The sequence below is a fragment of the Lipotes vexillifer genome, unplaced genomic scaffold, assembly GCF_000442215.2.
Source record: "Lipotes vexillifer unplaced genomic scaffold, Lipotes_vexillifer_v1.1 scaffold1129, whole genome shotgun sequence".
Classification (NCBI taxonomy): Eukaryota; Metazoa; Chordata; class Mammalia; order Artiodactyla; family Lipotidae; genus Lipotes; species Lipotes vexillifer.
This window is the reverse complement of record NW_006789022.1, coordinates 3,354,846-3,375,969: the sequence shown is the minus strand read 5'-3', so window position 1 is coordinate 3,375,969 and position 21,124 is coordinate 3,354,846. Positions and strand designations below refer to the sequence as shown.

Below are 21,124 nucleotides of genomic sequence, written 5' to 3'. Positions count from 1 at the left end.
TTCATTTTATCCTCTTCAGTACTGAAATTTGTATGTGTTACTTTTATAATTTAAGAAAAGGTTATAAGATCAGTAAAAGTGAGGAATAAACTGTGTAGCAACTTCGACTTTTCTACATCCAGTTAATTTAAAAATAAACTCGAAAGTATGTATACTATTCCGAAAAATCGGTGTGTGGACAGGGAATTGAAAAGGATCATGAAATTTGAAAATGTCTTCCTTTTACATCTCCTTTAATGGTGTTACAGTGAATATACAATAAACACAAATGGGGGAGGGGGAATCCTTTGTTATTATTGTATTATTATTATTATATTTTTACTAGCAAAACCGCAAGCTTGTCCCAGACAGCAGCTTGGGCAGTCCTTCTCTTCTCCACTCCATGTCAGTCATTTATTTCCACCCGCCTCAGACACAGGTAGAGTCTAACTCAGTGCGCATGCTCACTATCTAAACAAAAAGGCAGAAGGAGGAGGAGTGGTCTCTAGCCCCAGACTCCCATACCGCAGCAGCTTATTCTCAAAACCCCACGGAAGCCACCCATAGTGGCAGGGCCCTTTTGAGGCTGTACGACAGAAGACTAACCATAGCCAACGGGCCGAATCTGGCCAGGGCCTGACTTGTAAGGGCCCAAGAGCTAAGAATGATTTTTACATTTTTAAATGGTTACATGGTTGTGTGAGAACTACATGATATCTTCGATTTTATCCCCTGGAACCACAAAGCCTAAATTATTCTGGTCCCTTAAGAAAAAATTTGCTGACCTTCTCTACTCCTAAACCTAAGCTCTGGGCAGAGTGGAAAGTCTGGGGCCTGAACCGACTCAGGGGGGCCCAGCGCCCGGCCTTCCATCCCGCCGTCTGTCGGGGCCGCCACCTCCCCCGGAGCGGCGCCGGGCTTAGCTTGGCCGGAGGGGCCCCCCGGGCGGCCTCAGAGTCCCGCGCCGCTCGGGCGGCCTCTGCGGGGGCAGCCCCAGCGCTCGCGCAGGCAGAAGTGCCAGACCAGGGCGGAGCAGCTGAGCAGGGCCAGCGCCGAGCCCACGCCCACGGCCCCGTGCAGCAGCGTGAGCGGCCTCGGCAGCACGGTCAGCTGGCCGCAGGGCCCGAAGGCGGGGCCGCCCGCACCGTCGAGGCCCTCGGCCCCGGGCACGCTGCTCTCCCCGGCCGCGTTGGCGGCCACCACGCATACGACGTAGGCGCCCCCGGGCTTCAGGCCCTTCAGCTCCGCTCGCCGGACCGTCGAGTTGAGGGGGGGGCCCTTCTGCGGAGCCCCAGCGCCTTCCCAAAGCAGCAGCCAGTACTGGTGGACCGGGGAGAAGGGGGCGCACCAGTGCACCACGGCGCGGCCCGCCTCGGCCTCCATGCGCACTTCCCCCAGGCGTGGCGGGTCGGGCGGCTGCGCTGCGCTGGAGAGGCCGGGGCACAGGCACGTCGTCGGGCCGGCCCTCTGCAGCTCCTGGCAGGGCACCTGCAGGTGGCGGCAGCGGTCGTAGTCGCAGGGGACAGCCGGCAAAGGTGTCTCATCTTGCTCCTCTTCTTCTAAGTCTCCCGCCAAGGGCTGCGCTCTGGGAACCAAGGAGAAGGTGACAGCCAGGAGCCACAGAAGGCGGGGAGATCCCGGCATGGGGTCTGGAAGGGAAGGAGGGGGAAGGGTGAAGGCCGGCCAGCCCTCACACCTTGCAGGCCCCCCTCCCTCAACAGAAGCTCTAGAGACAGGGAAACACGACCGAATGGGGACCAAGAGAACAGGAAGGAGGTGGAAATGAGACGACACACCCCTTTGTCATCTAACTTCTGAACAGCCTATGTGCTTGGTTTTGGGCGAAAAAGAATAAAATGTCGTCTGACCCGACAGAGAGAAGTGTGCGACCAGCAATGCGTGAAGCACCAGAAACAGTTAATGAATAAACTGAGTGCTGAGAGGAGAGGAGTAAATGATTTACGCAGCTGGGGAAGGAAGGCGGGGTAGTTCCCAGCTGCCGCCCAGAGAGACCATCTAAGTAAAATAAGTATCAATCAGTCAGTGACACATGCAGAAACCCAGAAAGGAGATGCAAGTGAGAAAGGAGAAGAGATGGGACCCAGAGGCCCTGGAACCCTCCCTCCCCACCTATCCAAGTCCTGGTCCCTGCCTGCCCCCCACCTCCCTGACTCACAAGCAGCGCCTTACCAGTGGGTAGGCCTTGATGCAGTGAGTAGCAGGCCGGGGGTCCTAAGAGGTCCCCAGGAGCACAGGCTGCGCAGTCAGGTTTTCTCAGTGTCTTCAATTTCAATTCTGTTTTGGTTCAAAGCTTTTATACCCCTCAACTGTGATGTCACCACCTGGCCCCCCTTCCCCTGCCCCCCTCCCCGGTGAGTGCCAAGAAGAGGGCTGGTCCCTTCAGAGGGCCTGAGTCACGGGGCCAGGGGTGGGGGAAGCCACATGCAGCGGTTTCAGCTGGAGACCAGGATGCCTGGGTTCTGAAAGAGCAGTGGAATGTGGAAAGCAGCCAGGAGCTGAGAATCCAAAGGCTGAAGTCATGTGAGGGGTGAGGAGGGGACACAAAGGACGGGGCCACCTGGCTGGTATCAGAGAGAAAAATAGCTGTGGACAGCATGGGGCCTGGGCTACAAAATGCTGTTTCAGTAAAAAATCATACCACATCCATGGCAGTCATTTCCTGTCTTCTGCCTCCCAATGGACTGAGAAAGGGAGGGGTACGGAGGCCAGAATGATGTATCCCAGCTTTCCAGACCCGCCCTATGCTATCCCCCTCCCCAGAGGGAGATGAGAGTCACATGGATGGAGTGGGCAGGCTTTCGCTCCTTGGATGTCCTAAGCTGATGAATGGAAACAGATGTGCCTGAAATAGTCCAGGGTCTGGAGGTCTTCCCCATCGGTAGCCCCTGACAAGACAACCTCCTCCAATCGGGTGGGGGATGCCTGGGGAACATCACGTTTTCAAATGGCCCTGAATCTACTTCAGAGTCAGGGAGGCAGCTGGCATGGAAAGAGTTTATTGGGGGAGCCCCAGAAAGGAAAAGGGATCAGGGGGGAAAGGGCTGGAGTGTGGGGACTCTGCCCTATTCTCTTCAGGAACTAGAGCAAATGGGGCGCTGTCGGACAGTGCCTGTGGAGGGTTCAGAGCTGCCCACGGTCTCCGGGGCAAGGGCAGGGGCAGAAACAGGCAGGTTGGCCTCCGTCAGCAGAGCTGCATCTTCCCAGGAGCCTGAACCTGGGCCAGGGGAAGGAGAAACGAAATCCCAAATGGGAAATTCCAGACCAGGGGCTCCTGCCCCCACCCAACGCAACGTGGCCTTCTCCCTAGCCACAGACCAACCCCAGTCCACCCAGGTCCCGCTGCAGAGTGCCCCTCACCGTCACTGGCCTCGGGCTCTAGCTCCTCCTCGCCACTCAGGGGCTGTTGATCTGGTTTCTCCTCCTCAGACAGCTGGCCTTCTGCAGCCCCAGGGGGAGGGCAGAGGTCAGTCTGGAGGAGGCTGAAGGGGAGGGCTCAGAGGAGTCAGGAAGGAGGTCGGGCTGCTGCACCTTACCTGGCTCCGAGGGATCTGCACGGCTCTCACTATCCTGTGTAATGGGTGACAGCTGAGTGGACTCCTCCTGGCCTTGGGGCCCTGTGCCTCCAAAAGGGGTAGAGGACAGGGCAGGGCTAGGGCAGGTGCCCCTGGACGGCAGTGCCAACTTCACCCCATTCAGCCTTCGCCTTGACCTTCAGCTTGGTATGTGAGCACCTAAAGCCTCATACTGGACGGCGCAGGAGCCTCCTCACCCAGCCCCCAGCCATCACCTTTACCTGGCTGATGGGCAGAGATCCTCCGCTGGACTTCCTTGCGGGACCTGTCTCTGTTTCGGATGTTTACCTGTAGTGGGGGAAACTCCTGAGCAGCAAGGACTGCCTTCCCTCACCGGTGATCAGGGCCCTTCAGCCCCAGCCCCCAAGATGCTCCTGCCCACTCCCCAAAGAAGGATCGTGAGGGGGAGAGGAAAGGGGTCCTTTGCGACCTGCAAAGAGAGGCGGTGTCGGGGCCAGATGCCCCGCCACACCCACTGCATGTAGCTGAAGAGCACGATGACGCTGAGGAACGTGAAGTTGCTGGCGACACCAACGAAGGCGCAGGTCATCGGGAAGTTGTACAGCAGGTACCTGAAGCAGGAAGCAGAGACAGGAGGGGAGTAGCAGCTACCAGGGAGTACCAGCCTTCTCATTTCCCAGAAATAACTTATAGGGCGAGTCACCAGTTTGGCTACAGCTGGGCTGCATCCCCTGCCTCCCACCCACTGGGCCGATGTGTTCAAGAGAGCAGTTCTCAACGCTGACTGCACATGACCTTTCCCTGGGGTGCTTTCAAAAAGTCTGACGGCCTGGTATGACCCTAACAAATCCTGGTCTTGGGGTGGGGCCCAGGCATCAGTAGTTTTTAAAGTTCCCCAGGGACCTGATATGCTGATGTGCAGCCAGGGTTGAGAATCTGTGGCCTAAGTAAAACCTGTAAAACCCGTCGCCTCTGCTTAGGACCCTCTTCACTTAAGGACAGCCCCACGAGAGCTGCCCAGGTCACGTCGGTGCTTCCTCACCTGAGCCCAGTGAAGTGGGCGTGGATGCGGAGGTAGGCTCCGTACAGCTGGATGCGCTTGCTGTGGATCTCGATGATAGCTCCGGTGGTCGGCACATACTGCAGGTGGGTGGGCAGTGGTGGCAGCACATCAGGCCAGGATCCTGCCGCTGTCATTCTTACCAGGCCAATCTGAGGCCCGCTTCCAGCCTCTACTGCTGTCCCTCCTGACTGAGCCCAGAAGCTCCTCAGGTAAAATCCTGGGCTTGTGGGGAGGGCTGTGTCCTAGTCCTCCTTCCCCCCTTACCGAGTTCTCCCTGTATTCTGGGTACAGCTCCACCTCCAGGACCTGCTTCTGCTCTGCAAAGCCAAACAGCAGGAGGCTAGAGAAGACCAGTGTGTCAAGCATCTGGAGCAGGTTTGAGCGGTAATGCAGCATCACCTGCCAGGGCCAGGAGGGAGAGGCTGGGGACGGGTGCCTGCCCCTCCACCACCCCTGAGCAGGCTAGGAAGGCTGCTGCTTCCCCGTCCCTGCTCCCTCACTTTCACTTCCTACCACGCCCCCAAAACCCAAGTCTTGACCCAACCATCGCAAACACTTGAATGACATCCCTGCCCTGCCCTAGCCGGCCGCGTGTCTCTATTCCAATACAACAAAGCCCCCTTTTCTAAGAAACCCTCCTAGGTGAAGCCCCACACTGTCTCTGATCTACCTTCCCCGCAAATGGTTCTATAATCCAGAACAGACTGTATGTTCCAGTGTACCATCTGAAGCTTTTCCCCCCATGTGGACATTCAGGGATTTGCTTCATGATGCGGTTCTGTTGATAATTAAGAATGGAGTCTAACATTTACTGAACACCCACTATTTCCTCATTGAATCCAAACTAGTCTTGTTATGAGGGACTTACTACTATATTCACTTACATTACTTCATAACTAAGGGGTTAAGTACACTGTCCCTCGGCTAGCATGTTTCTGAGTGAGGATTCGAGGTCAGGCTTGCCTGGCTCCAAAGAAGCCCCTGTTTTCAGGGTGGCTCTGCTCTTCAGACTTTACCCCAAAGCTGGACATGCTCATCAGATGTTAGGGGGTGTTTGTCTGTGTGGTAAACTGACACCTCTTGCCTATCCTGATGTGTCTGTGACTTCAGAGCTGGGGTGTTTTCTCCTGAAGCCCTACCCAGATACTCTGACATCTGTCATCATTCTCCACACCCTCCTAGACAGGCCAGGAATGAACACTCACGGAGCGTGAAGAGGTGGAGATGATTCGGCCGCCTCTGGTGTAGCATGAAATGGTGACCAAGAACATGCCCAAATCTTGATTCACAGGAGACTCTGGCAGCTCAAGCTCTAAGGTAACGCGGTACGGCTGTCCATACATCAGCACCTGCCCAAGGTAGCCCCATCTCTTTAAAAAAAATTTTTTTTTAATTGCGCTGCCCCTGTACCACCTCCCCGCTTCCCCTCCAAACACTCTGCCACAACCCTCCGCTCTCAAAACAGGCCTCTCAATCTCTCTGGTCCCAAGAAAGTGCTGCCCCCTTCTGGTGGCTGGATCCCTCCCACTTCTGAGATCTTCAGTATCCTGTCTGCTCTACTGAATCACTCTATTCGAGAAAGGCTGTGTCACATTGCTTTTCCAAAAGTGAACCGTCATGTTGCCAACTGGGCCATCTGTGACTCAGGTCTCTCTGTCCCCGTGAGGCCATCCCCCCAGCCCCAGCCTACCTTCACTTACATTATTAATTAACCGAGTGCCAGAAATGCTCACCATCTCCCTAGCCAGCTGTCGCACAGTCACTGTCACTCAAGACCATCTTATGTCATTCTGGGTCCTTTATCTTGGTTCTGTTGGTAGAACCCTGAGACTCACACAGGAAGGCTTCTTCACTGGGATTAACCTCAAAAGGTTAAAGATGTGCCACCAAACATACCTAGTTTTTCCTGACTGTTCCTATATTCCTCTAATCCTATATTCAGCTATGCTTCTCCTATGCATGACCCCCTCAGGGTGATACATAAGGATCACAGGGGTGACGGTAAAGCTTCTGGTTTTAACCAAAGAGGGAGTGGATTAAAAAAAAAAAAGAAGTTGAAAAAAACTTTCCCCTAACCCTAATAGCGTACTAGCTCCAAAATCTAGATATGGTTATGAGGGTACTTTGAGCATTTTATCCGTAGGGTAATAGGTGGAAAACCACTGACTGAAGTCTTTCTTTATACAGATTCTTATTTTCAGTCTGAATTACGTCTTGACAAAAATGGATTCCACGAGATTCCTACCCCCCTGTAGAGGCCAGATGAATCTAAGCCAGTTGCTTCATTGAATTATTTGAAACATTAAAATAGGTAGTTCTCTGAGTGGGCAGGAGGGAAATGGGGAGTGAATGCTAGGTAATGGGTATGGGTTTCTTTCTGTGGTGATGAAAATGTTCTAAAATTGATTATGGTGATGGTTGCTCATCTCTGAATATATTAAAAACGACTGAACTGTACATTTTGAATGGTGACTTGTACACTACGTGAATTATACCCCAATAAAGATTTTTATATATTTTTTTTTCTTTTTAAGCCAGTAATTATGTCATCTCCTCCAAGGGCATCCACAAAATCGAATACCAGAATCTTGTGAATGAGTCCTGCCTTTGTTTGCATTTGTCTGCCTGATGGGCAGGTTCTCCCTCTCCTCCATTCCCACACATTATTCACCCTTCCTTAAAAGGCCCACTTTGAGCCGCACCATCTCCATAGTCTCACACTTGTCTAACTCTTCACAAATTCTTCTGAAATGCAGAATCTGCATCTTTGCTACTTAATGCAATGTGTAGATTTCTGTCAATCCTGTGAGCTCCCTGAAAGCAGGACCACATCTTCTATTTCTAAACAAGGTGTTACACACAGAGAAGACCCATTATTTCATGCATTCATTCAAAAATGTTCACTAGAAATGAATGAAATGATCAATCTGCTTTAATTATCAGGGACTCAGGCCTCACCCTTCATCCTTCCATTCCTTCCACATCCAGCAGCCTGGTACCCGATTGTTTTAGGCTCCTTGAGTCACCAACCATTATGATGTACAATGGGCAGCCACACAAATGCATGCAGCATCCCAGGTGCAAATGTACTGTGGCTTTGTTTCTATTCCCCTCTCAATATATTCCATTTATTATTATTATTAAACCACAAAAACACATTGAACCAATGTTTTTACAGAACATTCTATAATAATCTCCAAGTTACTTTCCTAAGTAGCAGAACTAAAATGATAATCTGTCTTGCAATGCCCAACATTCCACTTTACCAGTTTTTTTTTTTTTTTGGCCACACTGTGAAGCTGCCCCAGGGATTGAACCTGGACCCTCGGCAGTCAAAGTGTGGAGTCCTAACGACTGGACCGCCAGGGAATTCCCTTCCCCACTTCACCACTTTGAAATCTCCATTTGGGATCCACTCATCCCACCTGGTAAGCTTTCTGGATAGTGTTACCCTTGCAGTAAACTGGAAGATGTCACAGGATACAGGATACACAGTCTCCCAGGTTATTTGTATTGTCAACTCCAGGGGGCCCCAGACTCTACAGCTTACACTCCTCCCTTCAGAGTGACCATTTATTTCTATCCTGTGTTTTTTATCTTTAGGTCAGTATCCTCCCAAGTACAATTTTTGAAAAATCATTTTCAAATGGTATTTAAACTCTTAATAAGTGATTTCTGATGACTTCTCATTACATTGCTGACAACTCAGAAAACTCTGGTGAGCAGAAATGCTCCTGATCCTCCAGGATCCTTCTGAAGTGTTCTGGGATCCTACCCTTTTTCAGATACTCCAGCAGCTTGCCTAATAGAGAAGGATGCATTCCCATTCTGCATTCCCCAGGGTTTCCAGGTTTGTTGAAGGCATACTGGCATTTGGCCAGTCCTCTGGCACAGTACCCTTTGTAATGACAGGTTACACATATCTGTCAACGGTTTCATAATTTAACATACTTTCAAAACTCTTGGGTGGATCCCATCCTAGTTCTGTGAGATAGCTGATCTATTAATTTAGGTTCATTTAGATCTAAAATACACCTTATCTAGTAGATATGGCCTGGCTGAAACAATTTAAGAAGGAGAAAAGAATAGTCCACACAATTCATTTGGACTTTTTCTTTAACCTCCCTTTTCCTTGAAAGCCTTCCTTTTAGTATCTCTTACTCGGTCCCTGACATTCAGGTCTTTCTCAAGCCTTCCTGTTTCAAGTCATCAAAGCTCTAATGAAACCTCTCTTCAGCTCCCGTACTCACCCGATCACGTCCACCCTTAGCCAGTGAGACATTGGCAACAGGGAAGGAGCAGAGTAAGGAGGCGGAGGAATCACAGTCGGTCCTAAATGAGAATGGGGATGATACTCTGCTAAGTTATAGAGTCTGCCTTACTTGTCCGCACACATCCTTGGCCCCTAGGGCTCCCTTTCCTATCCCCCATCCCTTCTCCCAGAATGGGCAAACTTCTCTGTTATAGAGACAGATGGAGAAGAAATGCAGCCAGGAGATTCAAGACAACAGATTGAGTCTTTAATTCTCTTCCTGCTACTTCCATTTATTGCCTTTCATTAGGGCAGACATTCTTAAATGGGAACCTATGGACACTTAGTTGAATAGTTTCGGACTTAAGTCTTTCTAAAGACTCACCTGGGGAGCTGGTAAAAATGCAAATCCCTAGGTCCCACTCCTCCAGATTCTGATTTAGGAATTCTGGTCTGGGGCCTAGTTTGAGAAAACTCCTCCAAAGGGATCCACAGATGATCTTTAAGAGGCTCACGAACCCTTTGAATTGTAGGCAAAATTGCACATGGGCATATATATAGGTTTTTATGGCAGGAAGGGCCATAGCTTTCATAAGCTGAACCTGGGCCAGGGGCCAGGCCATCATGCCTCTTAAAAGTTTAAGCAGGGCTTCCCTGGTGGCGCAGTGGTTAGGAGTCCGCCTGCTAATGCAGGGGACACGGGTTCGAGACCTGGTCCGGGAGGATCCCACATGCTGCGGAGCAACTGAGCCCGTGTGCCACAACTCCTGAGCCTGCGCTCTTGAGCCCGTGAGCCACAACTACTGAAGCCCGTGTGCCACAACTACTGAGGCTTGCGTACCTAGATCCTGTGCTCCACAACAAGAGAAGCCACTGCAGTGAAAAGCCCTTGCACTGCAATGAAGAGTGGCCCCCGCTCGCTGCAACTAGAGAAAGCCAGCACACAGCAACGGAAGACCCAACGCAGCCAATAAATAAATAAATTAATAAAATAAAATAAAATAAATAAATAAAAGTTTAAGCAGCTCTGCCTTAGAAATTATAGCTCATGACCACAGACTCAGGACAGGGAAAAAAAAAAACAACTTTGGACCATTGATAATAGTGCCCTTGTCAGCACCTCTTGATTGGTCCTGTAGTCATTGTTAAAAGAAGGGGAGACGGGCTTCCCTGGTGGCGCAGTGGTTGAGAGTCCGCCTGCCGATGCAGGGGACGCGGGTTTGTGCCCCGGTCCGGGAAGATCCCACATGCTGCGGAGCAGCTGGGCCCGTGAGCCATGGCCACTGAGCCTGCACGTCCGGAGCCTGTGCTCCGCAACGGGAGAGGCCACAACAGTGAGAGGCCCGCGTACCGCAAAAAAATAAAAAAATTAAAAAAGAAAAAGGGGAGAGAATTTGGCAGGGTCTGTAAAATGGGAAGGAATTGAGGCCCCAGGCAAGAAGTAGGACTCTGGGAGTTTATGTACCCAGACACCCTGCGTTTCCATAAATTCTCTTGCAGCAGACTATCCGGGAGTGGGAAGAAGTAATGTAAAAGGCAAACCTACTGCTTTCCTAATACCTCCTCTACTGAAGGCCAGATTAGTTCTGAGATGACCCAAGGGGTTGGGTTGGCTCAGAAGTCTACAGTGGCCCTGAGAGAGGTCTGATCCAGCCTAAACTGAACTGACCCTCATAATGACAATCTAGGAGAGGGATTTTTTTTTTCTTCTTTTTAACCAGATTCCAGTAACCAGAGACAGGACTAGGACCCTAGAGCCCTACAAGCCCAGACCTGCCCCAACCTTGGGCTATAAAATAAATCAGTATAAGCACACTGGGCTCAAGTGTCCTCCTCCGTAAATAAGGCGGTTGACCTGAATAAGCTCCAAGGGTCCTTGCAGCAATTCTCTCACTGGATTCCTCTACTTTGATAGAAGACCCCTCTCACCTGTAGTAGAAATGCACGGGGCTGAGGTGGCTGACTGTCGGCATGTAGGAATAGTAGAAGGAGCCATAGAGGAAGACAGACACCCAGAGCAGGAGTAGGATGGTACAGAAGAGCACCCCAAACTGCAGTAGCAGCTTGCGGGCACGGCCTGCCAGGACGTGGCCCATCTCCTGGGCCCACAGTAAGGCAGGTACTGGTGGGTCATTGACCATGATGGGGAGTGCAGGGGGTCTGGCCCCGGGTTCAGGCCTTGAGTTCCTAGGTGCTCTGCCACCTGGACGCCACCCCTGGCCATGGGATGAAGCAGCTGGTGGTTCCTGGAAAAAGACAGAGAAGGGGAAAGAATGGCTCTTTTCACGGGGGAGGTGGGGACAAAAAGGACAAACTTACCGGACTGGCTTTGAGGAACCAGAGATAGCAAGACATAGCAAAGTCTTTGTTTCATATGGCCTTTCTCCAATTGATTGCGTTTCTCAGCCAATTATCCCTTCCTTTCCTCCACTGTGCTCTCTTCACCACCTGTGCTAGAGTTCCTCAGCTGAACCCATCCTCGGGTCACCTGATTCTGGGACAGCCACCTAGACAGTCATTCATAGTAATACGTAACATACAGAGGATGAGCACCTTAAAATTCTTCCAAGGCGGTTTTACACACACGATGACACGATTCCACACTGCGAGGTGGCTGCACGGAGAGCACGCGCGACTTGCCTAAGGTCGCATAGCCGGACTCAAAGCCAGCAACCTCAGCGCAGCCACAATTCCCTACCGAGCTTCTCCTCTCCTCCTGGAGCTGCAGTCGCTCTCAGACAGGGCCGCGCCCCACTCCGCGCTGGGCATCCTACAGCCAACAGCCACTCCCCGCCAGCCCCCTCTGGATCGGCGGTGGGCGCGGCACCCGGAGCCCCCACCCAACCGCAGCAACACAGAAACCAGCCAGTGGGCCGCCACAGGGATGCAGACTCACCAGCCGCGCGCTGTCTGGGCAACCGCGAGAAGGCACTTCCGCCTCCCGGGGAAGTCCCTCCCCCTTCCGCCGGCCCGCTTTGTAGCACTGGGGGCGGGGCTCGCTGTCGGCATGTAGGAATAGTAGAAGGAGCCATAGAGGAAGACAGACACCCAGAGCAGGAGTAGGATGGTACAGAAGAGCACCCCAAACTGCAGTAGCAGCTTGCGGGCACGGCCTGCCAGGACGTGGCCCATCTCCTGGGCCCACAGTAAGGCAGGTACTGGTGGGTCATTGACCATGATGGGGAGTGCAGGGGGTCTGGCCCCGGGTTCAGGCCTTGAGTTCCTAGGTGCTCTGCCACCTGGACGCCACCCCTGGCCATGGGATGAAGCAGCTGGTGGTTCCTGGAAAAAGACAGAGAAGGGGAAAGAATGGCTCTTTTCACGGGGGAGGTGGGGACAAAAAGGACAAACTTACCGGACTGGCTTTGAGGAACCAGAGATAGCAAGACATAGCAAAGTCTTTGTTTCATATGGCCTTTCTCCAATTGATTGCGTTTCTCAGCCAATTATCCCTTCCTTTCCTCCACTGTGCTCTCTTCACCACCTGTGCTAGAGTTCCTCAGCTGAACCCATCCTCGGGTCACCTGATTCTGGGACAGCCACCTAGACAGTCATTCATAGTAATACGTAACATACAGAGGATGAGCACCTTAAAATTCTTCCAAGGCGGTTTTACACACACGATGACACGATTCCACACTGCGAGGTGGCTGCACGGAGAGCACGCGCGACTTGCCTAAGGTCGCATAGCCGGACTCAAAGCCAGCAACCTCAGCGCAGCCACAATTCCCTACCGAGCTTCTCCTCTCCTCCTGGAGCTGCAGTCGCTCTCAGACAGGGCCGCGCCCCACTCCGCGCTGGGCATCCTACAGCCAACAGCCACTCCCCGCCAGCCCCCTCTGGATCGGCGGTGGGCGCGGCACCCGGAGCCCCCACCCAACCGCAGCAACACAGAACCCAGCCAGTGGGCCGCCACAGGGATGCAGACTCACCAGCCGCGCGCTGTCTGGGCAACCGCGAGAAGGCACTTCCGCCTCCCGGGGAAGTCCCTCCCCCTTCCGCCGGCCCGCTTTGTAGCACTGGGGGCGGGGCTCGTCTGGGGCGGGGCCCGGTGCAGGGGGCGGGACCTGCCGGGCCGCCAAGTTCCTACCTCCCTGCGCCCGGCACCGTCCGTTCCTGCGGTCCGTTACCCTCCGGATACCAAAACTGAAGGGGACAGGCGCCTCCCTCCAGGCCCCAAGATATGCTCCAGATATGAGTCAGCAGGATCCCTCAGCCCGCCCCTCGAGGCCGCAATCACGGCCCTCCGCCCACACCTTCACTATCCGCCATTTAACCCCCGAAGAGGGGGAGAGGCGGACATCCAGCTGGCGCTGATTTTCATTGCCCACAGCTCCTTGGATCTGTGGGCTTCCAAGGCAGAGAGCATTCGCCCCGAGAACGTTGCAATCTGCGGGTACCTGTGCATCTTGCGCGTTGCGCCAGCGGGCTGGCTGTCCCCTAGTCACAAGAGCGGTAGCATTTCAGGCCCGTGTTTTGTCTCCAGCTTTTACGATGCGTGATCAACCTCCTCCGACCCTAACTAGACTTTCCCTCAGAGTCCCCACAGCGCATTATCTAGACTAGGTTTTGGCGGTGGCACTTTCTATTTTGTATATGTCTATTCACCCCAAATAAGATCCCTCAGAAGGATCAGTGTTGTGTACATCTTTGCGTACATCTCACAGCACCAAGCACAACACTGCAGACGTGGGAGGCAATCTCAAGCCAATACACACACACACCCAGGAAGCCCATCTATTTCCAGAAACACCCACCGACTCTCCCCTCTACCTCGTCTTTGTCCGATTCTTTGATCCGATCTCTGCATGCCTCTCTTTCCCCAGCTGCTCCTTCTTCTCCTTGGTCTGCCATTTCTTTAGACATCTTCCTGATGGACCTCGCTGCCCCTGGATCTTCCACTCGAGTACCTGTAGCTAGAACGTTAAAGTGGTGATCTAGAAGCTGATACCTGTAGCTCATCACATTTTCCTGGATATGGGGAATGGAGGATCCCTGGGAGAGAAGTGAAGATTCAGGTGTTAAATGCTGTGTCAGAGTAGAGGGAGGAGGGATGGAGGGGGCGACTGCCCAGCTGATGTCAGATTTTCAAATGAGCAGGGTCTCACGCAGTCAGTACTGACTCCACTGCAGGGGCTGTCACAGGTCCAGACCACCCCATTTGAGGGGGGAATCTACCTGGGACTCAGCTACTTCCAGCTCCTTTGGGGAGGTCTCTAGCCCAGACTCTCGATGCCTGCAATGGGGGAGGGGCAGGTAGTGAGACAGTAACAGTGGGGGCGTGCACAGGGGCTGCAGGCAGCAGCCATGCTCCCCCACTGGCCAGACAGTTGGTATGTGCCAGGATCTGAGCAGCTCCTTCTAGCATCCTTCATCTTTCAGGTAACAACCAGTGCTGGAGCTGCAAAAACTGGGACCAGCCCTCCACTGGCCTCTGACTTGACCCTCCCCAGTGGCCTTGTGCTGCTGCGTCAGATATTCTCAGCTGCAACTCCCTGCAAGGTGGGGCACCCATCTCAGGCAGAAGGTTTTGGTGCACCCCACGATCCTTCTCCCCAGGACTGTCGCTGCCCGTGGCCTCAGGTGAGTAGCGAGCATCCTGCTTTTCTCCCTTTGGGGCTCAAGGGGGCAGGTGGGGGTTCAGTACTCTCCTCATTAGGGCGGGCCTCTTTCTAGTTGTGGTTTTCAGAGCTGGGAACACACATAACTTGAGGGCTCGGAAGCCTTAAATCATTTATATGTTTAATGATCTGTGGCCCAGGCCATGTAGGAGTTTGGGGAGCATCTCACCCCACTTCTCCATTTCCTTAGCTGAGGAAGACAGGAATGGGAAAGACCACGGAGGTTTGGGATAAGAGGGGAGTAAACTGTTGGGGCATATGACCCGGTCTTGTAAAGGTTGATGAGGAGTAAGCAGAGAGGGGGGCCTTCAGCTGAGATTGTGCAGGGCCCCCTATCATGCTCTGAGCTCTCTCTTTTCTCCAGGATGAAAGGGGAGACCCCTGTGAACAGCACTATGAGTATTGGGCAAGCCCGCAAGATGGTGGAACAGCTTAAGATTGAAGCCAGCTTGTGCCGGATAAAGGTGGGTGGGGCCCTGGATCCCATTAGTTGGCAGCCTGTACCGTAGGTTCCCAAACCTCAGGATAAGAGATGCTTTCTTTCACTGACTCCCTGAGATCACAGGAGGAGTTTTGGGATCTGTAAGGAGAGCTGGCCCCAGGTCTCTGTGGGTGATGAGGTAAGAGAAGACTGTCTTAAGGAGCCCTAGAGATGGCAAAAGATCATCCATTTGGGGAGGGAGGCTGCAGTCCATTTCAGGGTTTCTGGCTAACAGTTCCCCTCCTGGCTGTGCCCCAGGTGTCCAAGGCAGCAGCAGACCTGATGACTTATTGTGATGCCCACGCCTGTGAGGATCCCCTCATCACCCCTGTGCCCACTTCGGAGAACCCTTTCCGGGAGAAGAAATTCTTCTGTGCCCTCCTCTGAGCTGCCCTGTCCCTCCTCACAACTCTTCACCTTTCCCTCTCCCGGGCCCTTCCTCATTTATGTCAGGAACTGTGGTGAGCCCCCTAGGGTCCCTGCATCCCATCCGTAGCCCTTTCCCAACCCTGTGAGGTTAGCTGAAGCACAACGCCCTCCCTCACCTATCTGCCGACCCCATTTCCTCGCCCACTGAGGCGGACCCAAAGCACCCCGTGACTCGGGGCACCCTTAGCTCCACCCACAGAAGGGCTGTCAGACTCTGCCAGCGTCCTGCCCGCTTCCCTCTGTAACCCGCTCAGACAACGGAGAGAGGGATGGGCTGGGTGCTTGCTCTCAGTCTCACCTGGAACTATTGGAAGTGTAAAGCCATTTGAAGAATAAAGTCATCCGGAGTCTCAGAGGACAGCTCCTGTGTTACCGTTCTTGGGGGATAGGATCATCAGTCAATAGATTTGGGAGTGGGTGCGGCAGGTGGAAAAGCTTGCCATAACCAGGGAACAGGGCCAGTCAAAGCGGGTTAGACATTGGATGGCGGGCATAAGAGAACGTCTCAAGTGGAAGAATTAAGTTACAGACAGACACTCAGAGGCTACGGAGAGCGCGCGCGCGCGCACACACACACACACACACACACACACACACACACACACACACACACACAAGAGCAATGAAGACAAGTGAAAATGAAAACAGACCGAACGGGGTGGACTTAGGGAGGGCTTCCGAAGGGCAGTCGCAGACACGGGGTACCCAGTGAGAGGGGCGGAGCTTGGTTCCAGTTCCTGCGAAGGGGCCGTTTTACTTCTAAGATGGCGACGCCCACAGCAGGTCTCCGTTCAAGATGGCCGCCGCCAAAGGGGATCCGCACCAATATGGCGGCCGCATGTCACAGCGTTTCACCGTACAGGGCTTCTCGGCTGGGCCCATACTTAAAATGGCGGCCCCAGGCATCCAGAGTTCTCAATATGGTCCCTTCCGTGCTCATTTGTCTCAAAATGGCTGCTCCTTCCCTTGTCAACTCGATACCCACTCCTACCCACCCCGGAGGCCGGAAGCTGACGTCCACCCGATCCAGGTGAAGGCACACTGGCGGCTATAGCCAAGGATCATGGGACAAGGGGGTCCCAGCAAGCACGCCAGCAATAGGCGCCGGTCGCGTGGAACTTATGAGAGAATCTAGGTCTCTGTTATCTTGCCTAGTAGAGACTCCTTTGGAGCGGAAACAGAAGTGTGAGGACAATGCCCGGCGCCGTTCGGCTCGGGGCGCTGTTCCTTGGTCGCTTCCTGTTCTCCCTAGGAGTTGGATAAGCCCTTAGTTGTTCAGTTTGTGCTTCCTGTTAGAACTGGGGCTTGCTATTCTCCCACTTCCCATTCAGGGCCCTTCTGCCACATCCGCCAGGAGCAGTGTCCCCGCCCCTGGTGCGCCTACCACCCCTCGTAGTGGTCCAGCAAGCTGCCCGGCCAGAGGTTTGTCTCAGGAGCGCCTCCCGGACTCAAACTTGGCGGAGGTTTATAAAGCCCCAGCATACCTTTCCAGAAGCCGTTACCTTCCAAGGGAAAGAAAGACACATACGGAGGTGGGACCAGGGCCAAGGCAGAGAAAGTAAGTCTCAGGATGTCTGCTCCTCATGGGTTGTCAAGACTCCCCACCCTCTCTCTACCCAGTGACACATGCTTCCCGGGGCAAGCCTGGGTCATGCTTTGTCCTGGGATACACTTGCGGGTAGGGTCGGCTGCCAGAGGCTGCCTTGCAGAAGGGGGTGACCTATATTAGAGACAGCACATCGCCCCCAGCTTCCCCACACCTTCACACAGGAAGACAGCAGGGGAGGGGGACAGAGAGGAAACCAAAGGAATAAAGGGGGTTCTACCAGGAACTGAACTTAAGTTTCCTATGGACGTCTCCACAGGCTCCAGGAGTACGCAGTGAACTTGAGGCACCTTCAGGAATAGCAGCTTCCCCGCTGTTGATGAATTCCTGAGCCCTAATAGGCCCTGGAGATATTTAATTCCCTCATCCTAGAGAGGAAGAAACCAAGGAAAGTAACCTGGCTGCCCTCCTGAAGTGGGGACCTACCCCCATTCTGTTCAGGAGCCTGCTTGGTTCTTTCTTAGTGCCTGTTGAAAACTCCTCTAAGGATCAAGTCTGTTTAATCCCTGCATCCTGTCAGTGTCTGGCATATGGCAGGCATTCAGATATCCAACGACTGTACTATACATGCTTAAATGGCAAGCAGGGCATAGAAGGCACTAGAAGAATCTTTCTCTTTTCCTAAGGTATTACAGTGTTGGGCAAATTCCAGAGGGGTAAGTGAAAATGCCCACATCAGCTCAGACTTGGTAAGAAGTCAGAAGTGCTCAATAAATGTAATCTTGATGTTAGGTTATTAAAAAAAAAAAAAAAAAAAGCAACCTCTGCTCAATTTTTCTACACATTCAATTTTCATACTCATCAGATTAGGGGTGAACGGCTGCAGCCCTAGCTGGGGGCAAAGGGGGGTGTCTAGAGGTTATTAGAGACAAGGCATGAGCTATAAATAACCATTTTAAATTATTAGCTGTAACACTGAGTAACTTTAAATATCCTAGAGAATGGGCAGACACTGAAATCAAGGATAGCCTTTGGGCCCAAAGCTGTAAGGCCCTGGGGTGGGAATCTCTACCATGTACAGAGGGAGGCGTTTAGAGCAGTAACTATACCTGTATCACCACTACTTCAAAACACTGGATGTCATAAGCCTGTGGGAGCCCAGCCTTAGTAAGTCCTCGGCCATTCATCAGAAGTTACAATCAATATCAGTTCGCTGCTAGTAATGCAGCAGTGCTTTTGTCAATTAAAGTTACCTTCTCATTCTACATAGTCACTAGGAAAGAATCCCCATCAAACATCTTCTGTTGAATAAGTAGGCTTTTCCTCTTAAGTGGTAATTACGAATAAACTCAATCTGGCTCCTAAATGGAACCCTACATTTAACTTCAAGCATCCAACTGGTTTTAGTATAGGCCAAATACACAGAGGTCATGAGTTATAATTTATTTTCTTCCACTCCAATGACTCAAGCTCTTAGTAAAAAAGCAAGCACTTAAGTAAGCCAACAAACCCCAAGTGACCCCGAGTGAAGGTATGGCTGGTTCCCAAGTGAAAGCATGGCAGAATAGGAAGGGAGAAAAGCTGTGAAAGAGGAAAGCTAACCTTGGTTGGAACCCAGTACAACTTGAGGAGCAGCATCAGAAATAAAGCCCCCAATGACACACTCTACCCAGTCAGTGCAGCGACAGGAGAGAGGGTGAATTCAATCCAAATGGTTATTTATTCTAAAACTGGAAGCTACCGTGCCTACATTTTTGCCATAATGTTGTAATGAGAACAGGGGAGGAAAAAGTTACAGATGTAAACAATGACACAGTTACATTTTTTTTTAATGGTAAAACCCTTTTTTACTGGCCACTTCCAAGAATGCTTTACAGGTTGTGCAATAACATTTACAGGCTCCATGTGGTGTTTGTTTTTCTCACAAGCTTTTCCATCTACAACTACAACAGACGTCTGATAAAACACTAAACAAGTCTTCTAAGGAAAACAAGGGTAGGGATCCCGCCTGTTAATCCACATTTTCCCCCTTAACATTGTTTTTTCATAATAAAAAAAACAGACAGAAACAAAACCCAGACATCTACTGTTGTTGCGAGTGATCTCTTGGACTAAACCGACAAGGACGTGGCAGTTTCACTCTCCACCCACCTAGAAAAAGCTTTTTTTTTTAAAAAAAATGACTTTCTAGTGTCAAAAATTAACAGCAAGTACCTCCCCTCCCCCCAAAAAAACCCAAAGCGGCTTAAGCTTTGTCCCCCTGGTCCTGAGGGCCTAGCATCCCCGAACCATGTTGTAGACTATAAAAAGATGCTATTTGCTGGAGAACTAAACGTTTGAATAGGGGTGGCAGCTTCTGCCTCAGAGTCAATTTTCTGTTATAACATAATCTTGCCCTAAGGGAATCTCTTTGGGCTCCAGTTTCTACCTCCTTCTTTTTACCTCCCTGACACTATGAGCAAAACTTTATCAAAAACTCCCCTTAATGATAATAAAAAGTTAGTGGGTTACAGAAAAATTCATGCAATCACTTCACCCACTGCCACACACAAATCCATTTGATGGCACCACAGAAAAAGCAGGTGCCCAGAGAAAGGACATCATTTTGAGCAAGCAAACGTATTGCCTACCAGCCCCCCATTCCAGCCTCCGGGTTAGAGGTCCTTGTGGGGCAGAAGGGCGACTAGAGGGCCAGGACGAGGGCCTGCGCGCCCTCCTGGGCACGGCAGTAACCGTGGGAGAGGGGGAGAGAGGTCAAATCTCAGCACAAAATTTTCAACAGAGGGCTGCCCAGGTAAGGAAATGGAAGTGAAGTACCTTCTAGTAGCACAACCCAGGGCTCCCCTCGCCAGGAAGTGCAGCAATGTGTGGTGTTCGCTGAGTAAGCTCTTGGCTGACACAATGCTGAGCAGGAAGGTGAATGGAAACGAAGCTCAGTATCAAAGGAGCGCTCCCATAATCCACCCGTATTCTTGGGCCCACAACCTGAAGCTGTCTGTCAAGAACTGGGAGGGTTGCGCTGGTAAAGCTACAAAACAATAACTCTCCCGGCTGAAGTCTCTTGGCTAGAGGCCTCTCTGGGACACACAGGGAAGGCACCCCAGGAGGACATCAAGTCGGGAAGGGGTGCTCTCTTTCATGCACACGCTGCACACGCTCACATTCATGCTCTTCCCAAGTTCCAGCAGCCCCACGGAGCTGCCTCCCACCCCCCACCCTCCCCTTTTCTATTCACTCTCTATCTGTGTATCAAAAAAGCCAGCAGGGCCCCGGCCCTCCACACTGTAGAAAATAGCTGCTATTCTCAGCGCCTGGGCCTGGTAGCCCACACCACAGGATTCACCTATATACATATCCTGCTGCAGTGAAAAGAATCCTGCTTCGTTTCTGTGTGAGCTGAAACCCTGAGAAACGTTCCTTCTCTTGAACTATAAGAGGACAGATTCTCTAACAGAGATGATTTCAGAGACTTCCCACCTGTCTCAACCTTGGAAGACAGAGAGTAGAGACTGGCAAATCACAGTCTTCAGGCTGAGGGCTGCAACCCCAACTCTTCCCCCGGATTTTATGGAAATCCATTAACAGATACAGAGAGGCTGCAAGCTATTCTGCTCTGCAATCAGGAACAGTCCCCAGGCCTCCCTGGCGTGGGGATCCTATATAACAGAACCGCCCAACTGGTAGTCTCCATGCCTCAGCCAAACAGCACAAAGGCACAGGAACGTGGAGATAGGGACACTATGGCCTCCCAGCCCACCGGACCAGACATCCCAAGAGGGAAAGGTCGGTAAAGAAGATACAAACGGTTAGTTGGTGCAAGTGATTGATAAGAGCCGATCGTTTATTTTCACTGCCCCAGTCACAAGCTCTCCCTCTGTCCCCGCTCCTGCCTGTATGGAGAGCGCCCCCACTCGCCTCCCCACCCTCTCCACACTACCTCGCCATCACTCTCCCTTAATCGGCTGCTAGTCCAGCTGCCTCAGAACGTCAAAAGGGTGACATTTTCAGTTCTTTTCCTGTCTGACCGCAGGGTATAGGACAGGCAGCCCTAAGTGCTGCTTTCTGAGCAAATGTTTTTTTGATTACAAATATCTAACTAGGTTTGAAATGTTTTATAGAATAAGACAATATTCTTTTCAACAAACTTTAAAAAAAAATGTACAGTTTTGTTGTTTGTTTCCACCCCCCTCCCCCGCCCT

General features: G+C 52.0%; 3 protein-coding genes across 5 annotated transcripts; 1 reads left to right on the top strand and 2 right to left on the bottom strand.

Annotated features, from left to right (window-relative positions):
- Positions 1 to 930: 930 nt before the first annotated feature.
- LRRN4CL (LRRN4 C-terminal like) lies at positions 931 to 2,230 on the bottom strand. The gene is made up of 2 exons (XM_007462138.1): positions 2,170 to 2,230; positions 931 to 1,628 (listed from the first exon to the last, which is right to left on the bottom strand). Exon 2 carries the CDS (start codon positions 1,621 to 1,623, stop codon positions 931 to 933), a length of 693 nt encoding a protein of 230 aa, XP_007462200.1. The 5' UTR covers positions 1,624 to 1,628; positions 2,170 to 2,230.
- A 744-nt stretch (positions 2,231 to 2,974) lies between these two features.
- On the bottom strand, positions 2,975 to 15,525 carry BSCL2 (BSCL2 lipid droplet biogenesis associated, seipin). 3 transcript variants are annotated; one of them, XM_007462134.1, is made up of 12 exons: positions 15,496 to 15,525; positions 13,622 to 13,843; positions 10,778 to 11,094; positions 8,847 to 8,928; positions 5,802 to 5,945; positions 4,861 to 4,995; positions 4,576 to 4,673; positions 4,003 to 4,144; positions 3,794 to 3,860; positions 3,534 to 3,620; positions 3,358 to 3,438; positions 2,975 to 3,214 (listed from the first exon to the last, which is right to left on the bottom strand). In XM_007462134.1, exons 2-12 carry the CDS (start codon positions 13,808 to 13,810, stop codon positions 3,072 to 3,074), a joined length of 1,485 nt encoding a protein of 494 aa, XP_007462196.1. In that variant the 5' UTR covers positions 13,811 to 13,843; positions 15,496 to 15,525; the 3' UTR covers positions 2,975 to 3,071. The 3 variants fall into 3 exon arrangements, with proteins under 3 accessions (XP_007462196.1, XP_007462197.1, XP_007462198.1); XM_007462135.1 differs by lacking the exon at positions 15,496 to 15,525 and having other exon boundaries at positions 2,982 to 3,214; positions 3,534 to 3,614; positions 13,622 to 14,236; XM_007462136.1 differs by lacking the exons at positions 13,622 to 13,843; positions 15,496 to 15,525 and adding an exon at positions 11,689 to 11,793 and having other exon boundaries at positions 3,015 to 3,214; positions 3,534 to 3,614.
- Positions 13,135 to 15,733, top strand: GNG3 (G protein subunit gamma 3). The gene is made up of 4 exons (XM_007462137.1): positions 13,135 to 13,244; positions 14,231 to 14,431; positions 14,834 to 14,933; positions 15,209 to 15,733. The coding sequence occupies exons 3-4, from the start codon at positions 14,835 to 14,837 to the stop codon at positions 15,335 to 15,337; spliced, it is 228 nt and encodes a 75-aa protein (XP_007462199.1). The 5' UTR covers positions 13,135 to 13,244; positions 14,231 to 14,431; position 14,834; the 3' UTR covers positions 15,338 to 15,733.
- The last annotated feature ends 5,391 nt before the right edge of the window (positions 15,734 to 21,124 follow it).

Bases quoted from the DNA above. Each gene is read 5' to 3' on its own strand.
- LRRN4CL (XM_007462138.1), bottom strand. From the start codon at position 1,623: ATGCCGGGATCTCCCCGCCTTCTGTGGCTCCTGGCTGTCACCTTCTCC.
- BSCL2 (XM_007462134.1), bottom strand. From the start codon at position 13,810: ATGAGCTACAGGTATCAGCTTCTAGATCACCACTTTAACGTTCTAGCT. The intron at 4,145-4,575 runs GTGAGGAAGCAC...TTCCTGCTTCAG, and splicing joins GCCCACTTCACTGGGCTCAG to GTACCTGCTGTACAACTTCC. The intron at 3,439-3,533 runs GTAAGGTGCAGC...CTGGGGCTGCAG, and splicing joins TGCAGATCCCTCGGAGCCAG to AAGGCCAGCTGTCTGAGGAG.
- GNG3 (XM_007462137.1), top strand. From the start codon at position 14,835: ATGAAAGGGGAGACCCCTGTGAACAGCACTATGAGTATTGGGCAAGCC. The intron at 14,934-15,208 runs GTGGGTGGGGCC...GCTGTGCCCCAG, and splicing joins CCAGCTTGTGCCGGATAAAG to GTGTCCAAGGCAGCAGCAGA.